The 17,345-nt window shown below is 44.4% G+C and overlaps 2 protein-coding genes across 4 annotated transcripts; one reads left to right on the top strand and one right to left on the bottom strand.

Annotated features, from left to right (window-relative positions):
- Positions 1 to 5,626: 5,626 nt before the first annotated feature.
- On the top strand, positions 5,627 to 8,395 carry kcnk15 (potassium channel, subfamily K, member 15). Its single transcript, XM_028994205.1, has 2 exons — positions 5,627 to 6,000; positions 6,125 to 8,395. The coding sequence occupies exons 1-2, from the start codon at positions 5,718 to 5,720 to the stop codon at positions 7,090 to 7,092; spliced, it is 1,251 nt and encodes a 416-aa protein (XP_028850038.1). The 5' UTR covers positions 5,627 to 5,717; the 3' UTR covers positions 7,093 to 8,395.
- Positions 8,396 to 12,584: 4,189 nt separating this feature from the next.
- LOC114798728 (oxidation resistance protein 1-like) lies at positions 12,585 to 16,210 on the bottom strand. Of its 3 annotated transcripts, none has more exons than XM_028994648.1 (6): positions 16,186 to 16,210; positions 14,144 to 14,485; positions 13,581 to 13,733; positions 13,366 to 13,461; positions 13,164 to 13,237; positions 12,585 to 13,021 (listed from the first exon to the last, which is right to left on the bottom strand). In XM_028994648.1, the coding sequence occupies exons 1-6, from the start codon at positions 16,201 to 16,203 to the stop codon at positions 12,886 to 12,888; spliced, it is 819 nt and encodes a 272-aa protein (XP_028850481.1). In that variant the 5' UTR covers positions 16,204 to 16,210; the 3' UTR covers positions 12,585 to 12,885. The 3 variants fall into 3 exon arrangements, with proteins under 3 accessions (XP_028850481.1, XP_028850483.1, XP_028850482.1); XM_028994650.1 differs by lacking the exon at positions 16,186 to 16,210 and adding an exon at positions 15,323 to 15,407; XM_028994649.1 differs by lacking the exon at positions 16,186 to 16,210 and adding an exon at positions 15,241 to 15,386.
- Between the last annotated feature and the right edge of the window lie 1,135 nt (positions 16,211 to 17,345).

The following is a 17,345-nucleotide window of genomic DNA, read 5'->3' as shown; positions in this document are numbered from 1 at the left end:
ATCACATGCGTTTTATTGTTCTATTGGGAGGGAATGCATATTACAGTGGAAAACATTATCATTGGGCCTGTCAGTATGACAGACCATTTACTATTGTTCTGGGTTTTTGGCTCCCTGCGGGTAGACGTTGAAGATAGCGGCCGAAGGTCTCACCGAGACACCTGCTCCGATCGGATGTGTTGGTGCCGCCAACGGGTGTTGGGAAAAACCCAGAAAAAACAGGAAAAATGCATAAAGCCCTTGTCTTGTGTTCAAGACCACCACATGAAGACCTTGAAATGCACAATATGACATATTGGTTGCTTCGGTGGGGCCACAGGTTACCCACAATCTGGAACCAAAATTGGAAAAGTGTGATTTTTTTTTTCGAATTTGCACTGACACGGTTAAGTGCACACACCCAAATTAACGTTCCACAAGGTTTGACAAATGGCTCGGTGGGATATACAGGTCACGTGCAATTCCCAAAAAGTTTTTGAAGATGTCTCGTAGATCTTGCCAAGACCATATGGCAAGACATATGGCTTGCCTTGGTCCGACTTACGAATCACGCACAATTTTGAAAAAATAAAAAAGTAGATTTTTTTTTTCATTCACTTTTTCGGCACTTAATGCAGATCATACCGAAGTATGCACACCAGCAAGTTATATATATCAAAAATGTGTACTTTATTGTGTAAGGTGTGCTATTACGATTGGAGTGGGCGTGAACGAGCTATTAACACTAAAACAGGATCAATTCCCCATTGAAATGCATTGAATGCTAGTTTTAGCATTGGTAGCATTTGTCAAATGGGGCCCCTTTTAAGTGGTACTTCTACAGTGACATTGCCAACAAAGGGGGTCCTACAAGGGGTACTTATACAGCATTTCCATTTAAGGCATTTGGCAGCCACATCATTAAGGCCAACTGCTCCATCAGCCACATCGTAAAGACCCCCTTCTCCATCAGCCACATCAGTAAGACCGCCTGCTCCATCAGCCAAATCATAAAGACCCCCTTCTCCATCAGCCACATCATAGAGACCCACTTCTCCATCGGCCACATCAGTAAGACCAACTGCTCCATCATCCACCTCATAAAGACCCCCTTCTCCATCAGCCACATCAGTAAGACCGCCTGCTCCATCAGCCACATCAGTAAGACCGCCTGCTCCAGCAGCCACATCAGTAAGACCCCCTTCTCCATCAGCCACATCAGTAAGACCCCCTTCTCCATCAGCCACATCAGTAAGACCAACTGCTCCATCAGCCACATCATTAAGACCAACTGATCCATCAGCCACATCAGTAAGACCAACTGCTCCATCATCCACATCATAAATACCCCCTTCTCCATCAGCCACATCAGTAAGACCACCTGCTCCATCAGTCACATCATAAAAACCCCCTTCTTCATCAGCCACATCATAAAGACCCCCTTCTCCATCAGCCAGATCATAAAGACCCCCTTCTCCATCAGCCAAACTATTAATACAGCCTGCTAACATGCTGATTTTTCAACATGCTCGAAACGTTACCAAATTTAACGTGACCCATCTTGGCCTCGCCCTGTTAGTTTTTTTTGGTGTTAGCATGCTAACATGTGATGCATCTTGACCACGCCCTTTTAGCATTTTAGATATTAGTATGCTAGCATCTTCATGTTAATTTTTGAACATGGTTTAAATGTCACCAAATGTCACTTGACCACAAATGTCACTTTAATACAACCACTTGCTCCTACAGCTAACACCAGCTCGGGAGGCGACCAGACAAATTTCCTCTGGAGTTTTGGTTTCTAGTTTGTAAAGTGAAACTGAAAGTGAAGTGATCATCATTGTAATACAGCACAGCACATGGTGACACAATGAAATGTGTCCTCTGCTTTTAACCATCACCCTTGGTCAGCAGTGGGCAGCCGTGACAGGTGCCCGTGGAGCAGTGTGTGGGGACAGTGCTTTGCTCAGTGGCACCTCAGCAGGACCTTCTGATTACGGGGCCGCTTCCTTAACCACTAGGCCACCCCTGCCCTTGTATTATTATTATTACTGTAGTGTGTAATCAGCGTATACTGCACCCATTATCCACACAGTAATAGTTAATGTTCAGAATGACTAGTTGAACCCCTCATAATGATCCACCGATTACCTCACCCTTTCTCTTCCAATTCACACACACAGCATACCTAAACTCACTGCCTATCAGCCAAATGACAGACGAACACGAAACCCAGTAGTTGTCCTCTAAATTGCCTGAGTGGAACGGAGTCCTAGTTTAACTGCAGCATGCAGGAGGAGTGTAGGGTTAAAATACCCTCTGTGAAATTCTGGTTAATCTTTATGTATTCAACAATCTGAAGATATCAGCACCCCGTTTATCCCCCGTTTTATTTTATACTAATATTTGCATTTCCCTTTAAAAGAAAAATATAATACAGCACATATCATATTACCGATTTTAGTCAGGAAAAGTAATCTAACTTTGTTAATACTACACACACAAACAGTAAACTACATATTATACACAGTAGTATATATATATAGTAGATTGTGTTTTTGTCTTATTGCTTTTTTTTTTTTTAAAAAGATTTTTTCAGTATTTTATCCTGAGAATAAAGACATGTCTTGGTCAACACTCCAAGCCTCTATTTTGATAAATGATTGCCGTCTCCTCCTCAAACAGTAATGCAGTTCGCTCAGGGGGATGCCGTGTTAGAATGGCTCGACTAGTAGACGTGAACTTCAGCTGTCCTCAGATATATAATGTCAGAACAAGTGACACGGCATGGTGGCAGTTACATAAGTGAAGGTTGCTTGATTACACACATTTAAAAATGTTGTGCTTGACTAGCATTGTCCAAATTGAATAGTCGTCCTTACAAACATGTCACATTGACACGACTTCTCTGATACAAAAATGCTCCGGCGGAGGATATGTATTTTTTTTTTCTGTACTGACATGCAACTTCAATACAATGTTTTATGTGCATGTGTTTAGATTGGGCGATGCACTGTGCTGATAATTGACATTTTGTTCAGCACAGCGTACTATTTTGCATGCAACGTGTCACGACCTAAAGTAAAAACATTTTTAGCTAGTCTGGTAATAAACAGTGGTGCATGACGCTTGACAAGTCATCTGTTGTCTAAAATTGTGAGTTTGCCGGTATAAAAACAACATCTGCTCATGCATCTGTTTATGGAACTCATATGCAAAGAAACATCACTTTCAGGGTTGTGTTACAATGGCTTGTGTCAAGTGACTGACTCTAATATTCAGTATTTCATATTTCGTGATGTTGCTCAACAGCAAAATGCCTCAAAAAAGAATGTGCATTTTGGAAACCGCTCATTTCAGTGCACCATTTTTGCATTTTTCTGATGAAAACTCTCCATCTCGAGATAAAGCAGCTGATAAGCAGCATGAAGCCAGTCTGTACTATGAAGACCGCTTCTGACACATTCCTGACATAAACGGTTAATTGGCCCCGCTGGCAGACCCCATCATTTTGTTATAGAAAGTGTGGTATTAGGCGAGAGGGCGTCTCTCAGAGTTTATTACATAAAAATAAATAAATAAAATGACCGTGCAATTTCCTCTTTAGCCGGAAATGGATCGGTAAACAACCTATGGTGCATCGATCCCTGGATACAAAGGAGAGCATCATAAAAATCCTCTTCATGTGGTGGTTCTTCGTCTCCTGTAATACATTACCTGTGTAGCCACACAAACAGAGCAGATGGCGAGGCGATGAACATGAAGCCAGGGGCAGTCGGGGCTTTATCTCACAGGCTTGTTTCAAAATGCACAAAAGCTTGATTTTAACCTCTGACCTTATGTATGGCAAATTAATATTGTTTTCTGAAAATGTTAAGCAGGAATGTCTGTCAATTTGATGTATTTTGCAAAATCACATTTCACTTAACCAGCCAGCTTTTCCTCTTCTAAAAACAACATGGTGGCTATATGTGTAGTTTGCTGAGAGTAAATAGTAATTTTGTAGTAATTGTACTAGTAGATGTGAACTTCAGCTGTCAGTAGACATAAAGGAACATGATGGCATGATATGCCAGATGACAGAATATGGGACAGAATATGGAAACAGTTCAGATGCTCCAAGGGGGACGTTTCACTGTTAAATTTGTGTAATAATGTGAAGGTTTGTGCTTTGATTTCTTCAACACAACTGAAAAAAAGGGCCAGTGTGCTGTGTTTCACAATCACTTCACTCTTGCTGTCTGCAGGGTCTCGCTTAAATCCTTCTCTCTAATTCAATGAGTGAGTGTAATTATCCAGCATATTTTTGAAGTATATGTTTCATGCAGGCGCTTTGCTGATGATAGTGATTATTGAACAGTTCTCTATTTGCTCAGGACGCCACCTTAGCCTTCCCATCTGAGATGTGTGTATTGATCCCATGCTGTAATGAGACTGTATTAGATTAGAATAACAGGATTCGTTGGTATCTTATCACAGTTAAAAAAAAAAAAAAACCTCGATGACCATAAATGCAGACTCATGTAATAAAACCATCATAAGTTCTTATGAGGTTCTAGTAGGGGATAATAATATATAATCCCCGTTATATAAGAAGCTCCTTCCACAGCACTCGTCTTAAGGGACGAGTTCATTAATTCATGACCGCCGCAGCTTTGGCTTCAGCACCACGGTCAGCACCACGGTCAGCTCCGGGGGGCGCGGATGTTCTCGCTTCATCTCCGCGACGCGACGACTGGAAGCGAGTCCTTATTAAAAAGTCCATATTTAAGCACGGATCGATCTGGGTTACTACGCAACGCGTATATGGGATCGATAAGGGCAGAACCACGTGCTTTCTTGTGTTTTTTTTTTTTTTGTCGTTGTTGAATGTCTAATGACATTCTAATTTTACTCCATTGATCAAGTAGTTTTATGTGCAACACGCAGTCGACGTGGTGCCCATTCCACGCCATCCTCAGTGGCCACTGCAACATTTCAGGATTTCCTGAACTAGCACCTTCCTACATCTCAGCACCTTGTAACATCACCGGCTGCAGAACACTAGCGATACTAATACCACAGACTTCATATTCGCATATTCTTCTCCCTGGCTCTCGGCTCGTTCTGATGGATCTGGAACACGTGACGTGTTCTCCCGATCCCCATGTTGGATGGGTACCGTAACCGCGTTGGTTTTACCCGAACTTTTATTATAGTAATAAATAAACTCGACTCGTCGCAATAATGAGGGCCTCTGCGTACAACACTGCTTTTGGGAGAATTGCAAAATAATAATAATAATAATAATAATCATCATCATCATCATCAATTTTGAATTTCTGAGACTTTTCTGCGCGGGATCACCCGTTTGGAAAAAGGACGGAGAGGAAGAGTGCACAGAGCGCAACTCCTCGCAGCAAATAATAAAAGAATAAATGATACGCCATAATAAACCGTGCGCAGCGGAAAGAGTTAAAAAGCGGCGCCGCGAGAGAGAGACGGAGAACTGGGCGTCTCTCGCTCTCCCCACCAGTCGGCGCGTCGAACTTCTGCGCTTCATGTGTCGCTCCTCGGCGGCGTCGGGGACACTTTTTCTCTTTCGCGACGGACCGCGGACTCGTCATAAAAAAAAAAAAAAAAAAAAAAAAAAAAAAAAAGAAATGAAATGAAATGAAATGAAAAAGTGACGCCGCGCCCGGACCTCCTCCACCCGATGCGGTGAACCGCGCCACCTGTTCGGACTCCCAACTCCGGAGATGAAGAAGCAGAACGTCCGGACCCTGTCCCTGATCCTCTGCATGTTCTCCTACCTGCTGGTGGGCGCCGCCGTCTTCGACGCGCTGGAGTCCGAGTCCGAGGGCTCCCGCAAGCGCGTCCTGGAGCAGAAGCGCAGCGAGATGAAGCGGAAGTACAGCTTCTCCGAGGAGGACTACCGCGAGATCGAGCGGCTGATCCTGCAGGCCGAGCCGCACCGCGCCGGCAGGCAGTGGAAATTCGCGGGCTCCTTTTACTTCGCCATCACCGTCATAACCACCATAGGCGAGTTCCCTTCCCTTCTCTTTCGGGGTTCCGCCAAGTCCCCCCTTTTCCCCACTGTACACAGTAGAGCTGAAAGTACTTTTTTTGAAACATTGTGAAACATCTTGTTGGTTCCCCTCTGCAGGTTACGGCCATGCGGCCCCGGGAACCGACGCCGGGAAGGTGTTCTGCATGTTCTACGCGGTGCTGGGGATCCCCCTGACCCTGGTGATGTTCCAGAGTCTAGGAGAGAGGATGAACACGTTCATGCGCCACCTGCTCAGCAGGGCCAAGCGCTGCCTGGGCTTCCGTCGCACTGAGGTCTCCATGGAGAACATGGTGCTGGTGGGCTTCCTGTCGTGCCTGGGGACCCTTTGTGTGGGCGCGGCGGCCTTCTCGCATTTCGAGGGCTGGACGTTCTTCCACGCATACTACTACTGCTTCATTACACTCACGACTATTGGTTTCGGGGACTTTGTGGCTCTGCAGAAGAAGGGGGACCTGCAGGAGAAAACGCCTTACGTGGCGTTCAGCTTCATGTACATCCTGCTGGGCCTGACGGTGATCGGGGCCTTCCTGAACCTGGTGGTGCTGCGCTTCCTCACCATGAACAGCGAGGACGAGCGCAGGGATGCGGAGGATCGGGCCTCAGTCAAGAGGGGCCGCAACCTCGTCGCCATGGCCGGCGGCCGCGAAGGGCGCAGCCGGAGCCACAGCGCCCTGTTCCTGCCCATGGAAGAGGGCACCAGCTGCATCAACCTCATCCCCCTGCCGGCGGACGAGCGGGACGGCCACGACCCCCGCGGGGCCCGCGGGCCCGGACTCTACCTGAGGCCCCCGCTGCCCCAGGACCGGCCGCGGAAGGAGTCTCGCCTCGGCTCGCTCTGCTCCTGCATGTGCTATCAGCTGGGGCTGTGTGACAGCCCGCCGCCCTCCCGGCACGGACACTCGGGCTGCCACGTCAGCTCCGTCCTCTACAACTCCATCTCCTACCGGATCCAGGGCGGCTCCTGCAGTCCCAGGGACAACACGGGCCTCTCCTCCCCGGGTAGCACCCTCTCCCCCGGCCACAGCTTCAGGGAGTACCCCCGCTTGCGGCGGAAGTCGGTGTAGCTGCGCTGCCGTAGACGTTCAGGGGACAGGACAGTAGGACAATATCTTTCATTGTGACAGCACGGATCTGGACGAACAGACGAAACGTATTATCTGTTGCTGGATATGCCTGAAGAAGTAAATTAGCACAAACAGTAAAATTTTGTATTTTGGTCTTGTGTTTCTTTCCCTCCTTTTTTCCCAGACAAATTATAACATTGCTTAAAATATCAGATTTGGTGCCCTGTATTGTGCTTTCTGAAAATATAAGACAAGCCACCCCCCTTAAAAAAAAAAAAAGCCTTCTACTTGGCATTGCATTTTCTAGACTCTGAATGTAATATCACAACCCTTTTCAGATGTATTTAAACTCCCCACCCCCTTTATATTTGTGCTGATATGGTCAAATGTAATCATCTTTATGATGTCTTCTAATGTTATGAGAAACCTTTTTTTTTTGTTATTTTTTTTATGACAGCCAAATCCCAGCAAGTCATGCAGCCAAACTGGTTTCTTGCTATTAATGCTCCCAGTGTGGAGCTTCTCATGTAGCTGGACTGTGGAGAGGCAGAGAGGTGTACAGTCTTCCGGTATTTATGTTCAGACCGCTAAAAGCCGCAGACCTGCCCAAAACGGCTTTGAAATCAGCAGCCCACTGATTAATAAACGAGTCTTGCATGTAATGTATCTCATCTACAGTTTCGCACATGGGTGCCTGTGTTGCATGGAATTTATGTAAATTTTACACCATCATTTTTTCACCCCCCCTGTGCAACATGAGAAAATGGCATTCAGGCAGTGAAAAGGAAATAAAGGATTTGGAATGGAACCCTTTGTGTGTAGAACCAGGCCCGCGTTCTGATTTTATGCCGGGACACGCGGCCGTATCTCTCGGTTCTCCTGTGTCCACGTTCTTAGAGAGTCCTCACTGGGAAAGTGAGGCAAACACGTCGCCAGTATTGAGAGGTCACCCAGGGTTCGCCCCCACCTCGCTGTGCATGCGATGGTGTGACTTCCCGGAGCTTCCCGGTCCTGGTGCTTCCCGCAGTGTTCTCAGTTTGTGGCCAACGGTGCCTCCCGCAACTGTTTCAAGGAGCCACGCCCAATTTGTCATGGGCACAGGGGCGGGGTGAAATTTCCAGCGATTTTTTCCCCTGTCCTGTGCCTGCGCCGTCTTATTGTCTCCAACTCTCTCCATTCTGTTCATGTCACGTTGCCCTAGAAACCGACGGAAAGTTCTGTCTGATCACAGCTCCTGCACCATACTGGCTCGCTTCGAATGCAGCCTAGAATTGCAGTGATAATTTAAATAGTATAGAGTGCTCGAAACAAATCAAACGCTTTCGTGCCGCGTGTCACAAACGGGAGTCCACCGCTCAGAATAGCCCCTGTGTGGGCGTGTGTGTGTGTACTTCTCCACTGCCGCCGTGGTAGGTTACAAATGAGGTTGTATACAGAGGTACACATAAAAGAATGTTTGAGGATGAAGATTGCATGAAATGATTCACGTTGGCCATATTCCAAACAGCTTAAACATTTCAGGGCTCTCTTCAAAAAAGGAAAAAATAAATGACTTATTAAAGGGCAGGTGATGAGTCCCTTTCTGTTGGGAATCATTTTACATGTAGAACATAAACCCTTAAACGTTCTACATCTGAAGAGAGAACAGTTTTGCCTTTTTTAAATACATGTACCTTGCAAGCACAGATAATTATGTTACCTAAATCAGCGAATGAGCGATTTTTGGACACACACACACTCAGTCTTTGGATTTAAAACCTCTCTGGATTCTTTACAAAATGCTGGGGTCACCGATTCTGTACTATAAAATATCTATGCTGAGGAGAAAATCCAGATTATTCTAACTGGTGTTTTTTTAAAAAGTTCTTTCTTTTTTTTAACCGTTTGTCTTGTTTTGGGAGCCCTGACTCATTATGCAGATTGTTCATTTGTGCATTTGGTTTTGGGCACCTTGCAGAGTTGCGTTCTGATGCTAGTTAATTTCATGATTAGACTACCAATGGCCAGTAGCCTAGTGGGTAACACACTTGGTTATTAACCAGAAGACCCAGGTTCAAATCCCACTTGCTACCATTGTGTCCCTGAGCAAGACACTGCTCAGGGGGACTGTCCCTGTAACTACTGATTGTAAGTCGCTCTGGATAAGGCTAAATGCTGTAAATGTAATGTAAATGCTTTTTTCAATGGCGTTTCAAAAGAGCGTGGCCCTCACCTCTTTTTCCTGAGCCCATTGCAGTGAGCAGGCTTTATACAGTTTGGTGCAATCTACAAGACACCACTTTCTAAAAACGCGCAATAATGCCATAAACCAGCTATGTTTGATTTGATATTCCCAGTGCTCCTTACAACTTCCTTAATGCAGCAGCAACAGCAGCGCTGTGTTACGATACCGCTACCTCTGTAAAGAGCTATAAAAAGTTTTATGACACACAACTGTTTGTGCTGTCATGGAGCAGCACAGAACCATACCATAAAACCTACTAACACACCTCCTTCTCACCTGTTCTATTTGTTGTCGTATGGCCTTTTACATATTTCAATGGAAATATGTATATGAAAAACAACCTTAACCTTACTTTATATAGCAATACTAATCATTAACTACTTCCAAACTCCTCTCATGAATTAACATCATTATAATTGATCAATTTAAAAAATGTAATGTAATAGCAGCAAACACAAGGTCAGTCTTCAGGCCTCATTTTACTAAATGATCATACAGTTATATTACAATTATATTACAATATTACAACAGTTATATACACAAAATTTAAAGTTCTATAACATTAAATATTGTGAGGTTGGATTGTAGTCTTCTGGTTCAGATGTGGTTGTGTTACCCACTTGGCTACTACGACCACAGAATGCGTTTTGTGACTATACCTCATTATTTCATTTAACAAATGAAAAATAGGTCTACAGGTATGCCATGCTATTTTTATATAGTAAAACATACAATACAATACAATACAATTGCTAAAATATCCTGGTAGCATCCTTCCTTCCTTGCAGGGTCACTGTAAGATGATAAGGTTGAATTAAATTGCTATCATCAACCTCTCCTCTATCTTGGTTTCAGAGCCATTTCAATGCACTGCTTCTAATGGTCATGTGACAATCACATCTTGCAAAGGTCAAACTTTAAATTGAACTGTGCGATTTGCACAGAAGGTTGTGCAGGTTTGCCGAAATCACTTTGACAAAGTCAATGGGAGGGACAAGGGGGGGTGGTTCAGGTTTGTTTATTGGCTACAGAGTTGGGCACTTGACTAGTCTCTCACATGCTTCCCATAATTCCCCCATGATCTTGTGCCTTGCCACTATGTCATAGTAGCAGTCTATTCTTGTGTTATTTCTATGTGTTTCTTTCTTGTTGTGACATTGCTTACTTGATAATAGCGCATGCTGACTAGCAACACAAATGGTCTTGTGCATCCCTTTGCTTGCTTTTTACGCCAACCAGAAATAGGATGGATGGAAAGAAAGCTCATGACAAAGATATTGAACACTTTTACCCTTTCGGTGGAAGGATACAGTATTTAACATCTGAACAGGTTATTGTTCAGTGATTTGTCACCTTCAACTAACAATGTCCGCTTCACATTTATTTTTATATTCAGCAGGCACTGCACACAAATATCACTCCCATGATTCCCACTATGCCATTTTTGTTAAAATGAGAGGGATTTTTTTCTCACTGTGATACACAGCAAGCACAGCACACGATACACACAACAAAATGTGTCATCTGCATTTAATCCATCACCCAAAGTAAGCAGTGGGAAGCCATGAAAGGCCTCAGTGGCCACTTGGCAGTTTGGGATTTGAACAAGAAACCTCCTTACCTGCTAGTCCATCACTGATACATTTTAAACATATTGGCAAGGTTAACAAAGTAAACATATTTGCATTCAACATTAAGTTGTAACTAAAATTGCTATTATGAATCTTTCAATTATTAACGCGAATTTAATTACACCTTATCCTACAGTAACTGTGACAGACTAGAATTTTTTTGTAATTAAATTATGTAATGACTTTACTTGTAACTCCTTCCTCCCTCAAACTTCACTCAACTGCTACTCAGGAAAAGAAATAGTCACTGGGTGGTTGTAGCCTAGTGGGTATCACGCACGCCTATGACCCAGAAGACACAGGTTCAAATCCCACTTACTACCATCTTGTCCCTGAGCAAGACACTTAACCCTAAATTGCTCCGGGGTTGGGGGACTGTCCCTGTAACTACTGATTGTAAGTCGCTCTGGATAAGGGCGTCTGATAAATGCTCTAAATGTAAATGAGGCTTTTATTTTATCCTTCACCAATATGAAAACACCAAAACAATTTATTAAAATAGGTTAAATGGACAAATTCAAACAGGATAATCATTATACTGTCATACTGTATCAGGCATATCCAGATACTGTTTACTGTTGATACTGTGAGTTTACTGAGTGTCATTCCAGAAGAAGCTGTTCCAAACTTTTAAAATTACCATTCCTCTGCAAATCGAGGATTTATGGGGGATTTATGCACTGAAAGACCTAGCTATTCCACACTCTATCAAATTTTCTTAGATTTCTTTTTGTCCAAAAATAACTTGCTAGTGATGCTGTTCTTTTATCATACAGATGTTAAAACACCATTTGCTTCTTGCACAGAGCCTCCATCTGTTTAGACAAATGTCAACCAGTTCAGCTTGAATGCGGGAATAATGGTGGTGATGTCACCCAATGGGTTGTGCATAACTATTAAACTGCAACTGCACATAAACGCTACTGCCAGCAGCCTGGTTCCCTTGGCAACATGTGCCTTGGTAAAGGGTACATGATGGTATAATGTGCATACGCGCACAGCGTCAGAAATTGTGGAAATCTCCTTTGTATGGAAATTTTGATAACAATGGCTTCTTTTTTTGACAAAATAACCAGGTTACATTCAATCTGATGAAATTGGCAAAAAAATGGTGAGGAACAAATATGTGAAGTGATTATGATTGTGATACACTGCAGCACAGCACACAAGCACACAATTAAATGTGTCCACTGCTTTTCACCATCACCCTTGGTGAGCAGTGGGCAGCCAGGACAGGCGCCCGGGGAGCAGTGTGTGGGGACGGTGCTTTGCTAAGTGGCACCTCAGCGGATTGAACCGGATTCAAACGTGCAACCTTCTGATTACGGGGCCGCCTTTGTAACCGCCAGGCCATCACTGCCCCAACATATGCATATGTATACAACAGAGGATGTTTTCAGACAAAATCAGTGCACACACATGCAGCCAAAATAGCTTCAGTTCAATCTAATTTTATTCCTACACTTTTTTTTTTTTTTACATCAGAGAATCTGTCACAGACACAGAGGCTGAGATATTCGTTTCTAATATTACAGCTCCCTCTAGTGGCGACATATTCTCCTGTCCATCTCGCCATGCGGGCAAATGCCCTATTTTTTTATCATCAGTTAGACAACCTGCGGTGTGTGGCAGCACCTCACAAATCCCATCAACCTTCACATCTTGTCTCACATCACATTGATTGAAGTTGCTTCTCAAAGCTAACATCATCATTTACTTTTTTATCAGGATCTAGCCATCAGCTATCATGATCAGAGAATTACAGTTCCGCTTTTCATGCATAGGAGCCCTCTCGGTATCAGAGATGGGAAAGCTCGCCTATCATCTGTCTGCAGGAACAAACTCATTGGGTCCTGATGGTAGCCATGTCCAATGGGTCCCGTCTCTTTCGTTCCCCTAAGGGGCTGTACTTGGCGCAGTGGTCGGGACGTCTTCAGCTCAGACAAGAGCCCATACTTCAACCGCATCAATAAAGAAGTCTTCAGTGAAGGACAGGAGGTCATTGTTGAAGGTTTCACATTTCTGACTCCTGCCACGGTTCAGGTCCCCGCAGAGCCAGAGCCCAAAGTGACCACTGGGAAAAAAACAACAGCAAAAGACTATTAATAATTGTAAATGAATGAATGGGCAAAAGAATAAATGAATGAGACAATATAAATATTATTTTAATAGAAATTCAGAAAGGCACAGACAAATCCATATTTTTGCTCACTCACCCTCCTCCTCCAAATGCTAGATATTCCTTGCTTCCTTTAATGAAGTAGGAGTTGGTGAACGTCCATTTGTAAACCTAAAATCATCATGATGTTAATATAAGGCCAAATCGAAACATATATATACACACACACAAATGGAAAATGTATTGCAATGCATTACTGTCAAAATGAAATAGGATAGAAGACAGAAATGATGGATTACCTCGAGGTGTGGTGCGAATGAGTACAGGAAGGACTGCCCTGTGCCGTAGTACAGCGAGCTGATTTTCAGGGGAGCTGTGCAGAAGGCCCCAAACACCTTGGAGAAACATTGAAAAACCACACTGAAAAAGATAGACAAGCTCAGGACAACCTTTTGAAGATCCTTATTCCACCCCGTCATGTCTCATACAGCCCCAACCCTGGCCCATGTCCTACCTGCTCATGGTTGTCTCTGATGATCACGAGTGTGCAGCAGTCGTGGTCAGCCATGGTCCGGTACAGGGTGCTCAGACTGGTGCCGTGACTGAAGGTGTTGTAAACCAGTGTCCACGTACACTGGATCAGTGCATCTGGAAGGTACCTGGATAGCTGAAAATAAACCAATCATTTCAATAAAAAATACAAAATGTTTGGCAATGTCTACCAGTATCGAGTTTTGTCCCAAATCCACAGTAATTTACAGTAGTATAGCCACATCAGAGATGATAAATATCTGCAGGAGCCAATTTTCTTGAAATTAAAACTGAAGAAAGGGTGCGGCAATTCTACGCTCCTGAATGAATGACCTTTTTGTTGAGCCTGGAGACGAGCGGATTGGTCAGCTGAGCAAACGTAACCAGCTTGTTCAGTATGCGTCCATATTTGTTCATTGGAGCTAAAATGATCTAGAGCGTTACACCATACATTTGATTTTTATAGATATTTGTGATACTATTTCAATAATTGTGTAGATTTGTATATACTTTTTTTACATAAAAAAGTGTTGTGCCGTGGCGTACCTGCTGTATCTGGTTGATATGCAGCAGTTGGCTAGGGTTATTGAGGATTAACTCATCAGTGACCATGTCCTGGCCGGTCTGATCAGATTCACTCCACAGCCCACTGCTGCATTCCTGTGGCCCGACGCAGTCCCACTCGACAATGTGGAAGTCTTCATCTTCTTCCTCCTCTGTGGACCCACAGCTCTGTGCCCTGTTTTTGCACAAATCAGCACGCATCAGTGGGCCAGAAGCACCCCACAGGTCTCCATCGCCGTCCCACTCAACCACGCAGAAGTCTTCGTCATCTTCATCATCCTTGGTCCTGCGGTGCAGCGTCCTGCTTTTGCGGAGGTGGCTGACCTGGGATAGGGTAGAGGAAGTAATACAGATTAAGCAACTAGAAAGGACTGTTGTTACTTTTCTTTTATTCTGCACGTTGGTCCCTTTATAACAAATTTGATTGCAATTGGGTGCGCTTTAAAAAATAAAACACCCCTCTGTGTGGGCAGACTAGAGTCTGTGTGGGTAGACTAGAGTGGGCACATGGAAGAAGCTAATAGCTTTTATTTGGCTCTCCGGCCTCCATGTTGGGGAACCAGTAATGGATTCTCTCAGGGTGTTTCCGTTATAGCTCAGTCATAAAAAAAAACAAAGAAATCATCAATCACCCACAGTGAGGAGGAAATGGACAAATTCCATAATAACTGATCATGCTTTATACAGTGCTAGTGAGGTCGTTTTTTTTTACGTAATACAGACCTTCTCTTTGTGCCTCATTACGTCTATACAAGCAGGACACAGAAACTGCATTCTGCAGCCCGTGAAAAATATGCTTTTCTCACCAAAACCTCTCAGTTTGCCGCGCCTTGCGGGCCAAATGTGCACAACAAAACTTTAACTTGTGAGCTTGAGCCTATTTTTCCCTTCTGGACACTAAGATCTCTAATCAAATGGATAAAAGCAGTAGTGGACAACGTAACGGCATGCATGTCCAAAATATGAGCTGTGTGGCAAAGATTTGGACAAGTGCCTCATCACAAACGTAATCACTATGCATTTTCGAACACTTAAATACCAAAGCACTTAACACATCTGCCAGAGCCTAATCCTCTCACCTCATTAACACCCTCGTTATATGATGAGAGGGACTGGCTTGATCAAACCAGGCCCCAAATTCATCATTTGATTTGAAATCACCTACAACCGAAGGGAGGCGAGGAGCGTTTCGATGATCCAAAACCACCAAACCATCGCGAAACTCCTCGATCCGCGCGATTACTCCAGTGCGCACGTGCAAGTCGCCACGGTACCGGTGGCAGTGACGTCACACGGCGCGTCAGCGACGTTCGCTGCGGAACCGGTACGTCTCTCTCTCTCTCTCTCTGACGTCAGCATCATTGTAAATTCCACTGCGCATCCTGATAAATAACGGCGCAAGACTGCTCTCCACGCTTCCCAATTTAACTACAATCGACATAAATGCTGAATTATTCGATACAAGTAAAGTCGCAGGTAAAACCGCGGCTCGTTTTCTAATTAGCGTCCGTCGCCCTGTCTTCACACGTAGGTGAGGATAAGATAAAACAGAGATGATCGATAGACGGGCGGAGAACTGTTCTGAGAACAGTATCAGCCTAATGAATCCCTCTTGAGTAAACAGCCCTCGACGTCTAACGTGTTAACGCTCACATCAGTGCCTGACGTGCCAGCTCACGTACACCAGAACAATGGTCGTTTAGAACATGACAATAGGACAATTAATGCACAATTACAAATAAACAAAATACAAATTAAACAATGGATGACGTATTTTTTTTTTTTAAATCCACAGACCATAGTGAACTGAATACCATTTAATTTTATGTATGGTCCAAACATATTTAAAGTAGATAGGCAGCAAAATTAATGTAATACAAGCAGTTTTAGAAGGCATGATAATACATTATATTATATTAATAGAAAATGCAAAAAGTTATAATACACACACATACCATATCAAGATAATTAATAGGTGGACATATGAACAATATAAGTGAAAAGTGGAGACCTCAGGCACTCACCAAGGACATTTTCAGCATCTTGGATTCGTTTCTTTGGCTGAGCAGCAGTGGAGCTTGTGTCTTCACCTGAGAGTCCGTGGAAGAGTGAGTCCCAGACTTTACGTTGGCCCTTTATGAAACCGACGCCTTCATCTTCACCTGGACACACCCACTCACACAACTGGGCCTAAGTTTTTCTTCGCTCTGGGTGGAACTACCCTTTGACAATCACACTTCATGGGCCCAGACATGAACACCACTAGATGGCAGCATTTGTTGCTGGTGGAGGCTTGATCAAAAACATGAAGTGATTGTCATTGTCATACACAGCAAGCACAGCTCACAGTGCACACAACAAAATGTGCCGTCTGTATTTAACCCATTACCCTTAGTGATCAGTGGGCAGCCAATGAAGACACCCGGGGAGCAGTGTGTGGGGACTTGGCAGTTTGCTATTCGAACCGGGAACCTTCAGATTACGGGTCCACTTCCTTACCCACTAGGCCACCACTGCCCTCGCTTGGCCACCATTGCCCTCATGTCAAGACTCACAGTCTCTTGATGGACGGTCAGGTAACAGAGTTACATGAAAGCTCCTGTAGCCCATCACTAACATGACCGGAGAGATTACTGGGCTGCAGTGGTGCCAGGGGAGAAATATTGATGAACCGGGGGGGGGACCTGGCGACTCCAGTGATCCGGCTAAGTGCAGACAAATGGCCTGCCGCTGTGCCGAGGCATTTTGTGCGGTGCTTTGCCGGGGCAATGTACTCCTGTTCATGGCATAAATCTCACTTTCCTGGTGCGAGAGAAAGAGAGGACATACATCAGCCGGCTTCCTCATCTAGCCGTCTGTCGCAGGGTCGGCCATCAAGCCCCCACTAATGCAGGGCCACCTCGCCACAGCCTCCCCTGGCCCAGCAGCAGAAGCCAGCTTTGTGTACAAGTGGCAGGTGACACGCGGGTCTCCAGACTACAGTGCAAACAAGTAATAAAATAAGGCTTATTTCAACACCCACCCAAGCCATTTCTAGTGAAAAACGTGGTGCTGTTTGGTGCATCCAGTGTGTGAGTGAGTGGGTGGAGTAGTGGTGGGATGGCTTTATCCTTCTGAGATCAGATTTATTGTTGAGTCTTCCCTTTGCTCATATTTTCAGTCAAATATTACAGAAAATGGCTTA

This window comes from Denticeps clupeoides, chromosome 10, assembly GCF_900700375.1.
Source record: "Denticeps clupeoides chromosome 10, fDenClu1.1, whole genome shotgun sequence".
Classification (NCBI taxonomy): Eukaryota; Metazoa; Chordata; class Actinopteri; order Clupeiformes; family Denticipitidae; genus Denticeps; species Denticeps clupeoides.
The sequence above is the reverse complement of the archived record's forward strand: the minus strand, read 5'-3'. Positions and strand labels throughout refer to the sequence as shown.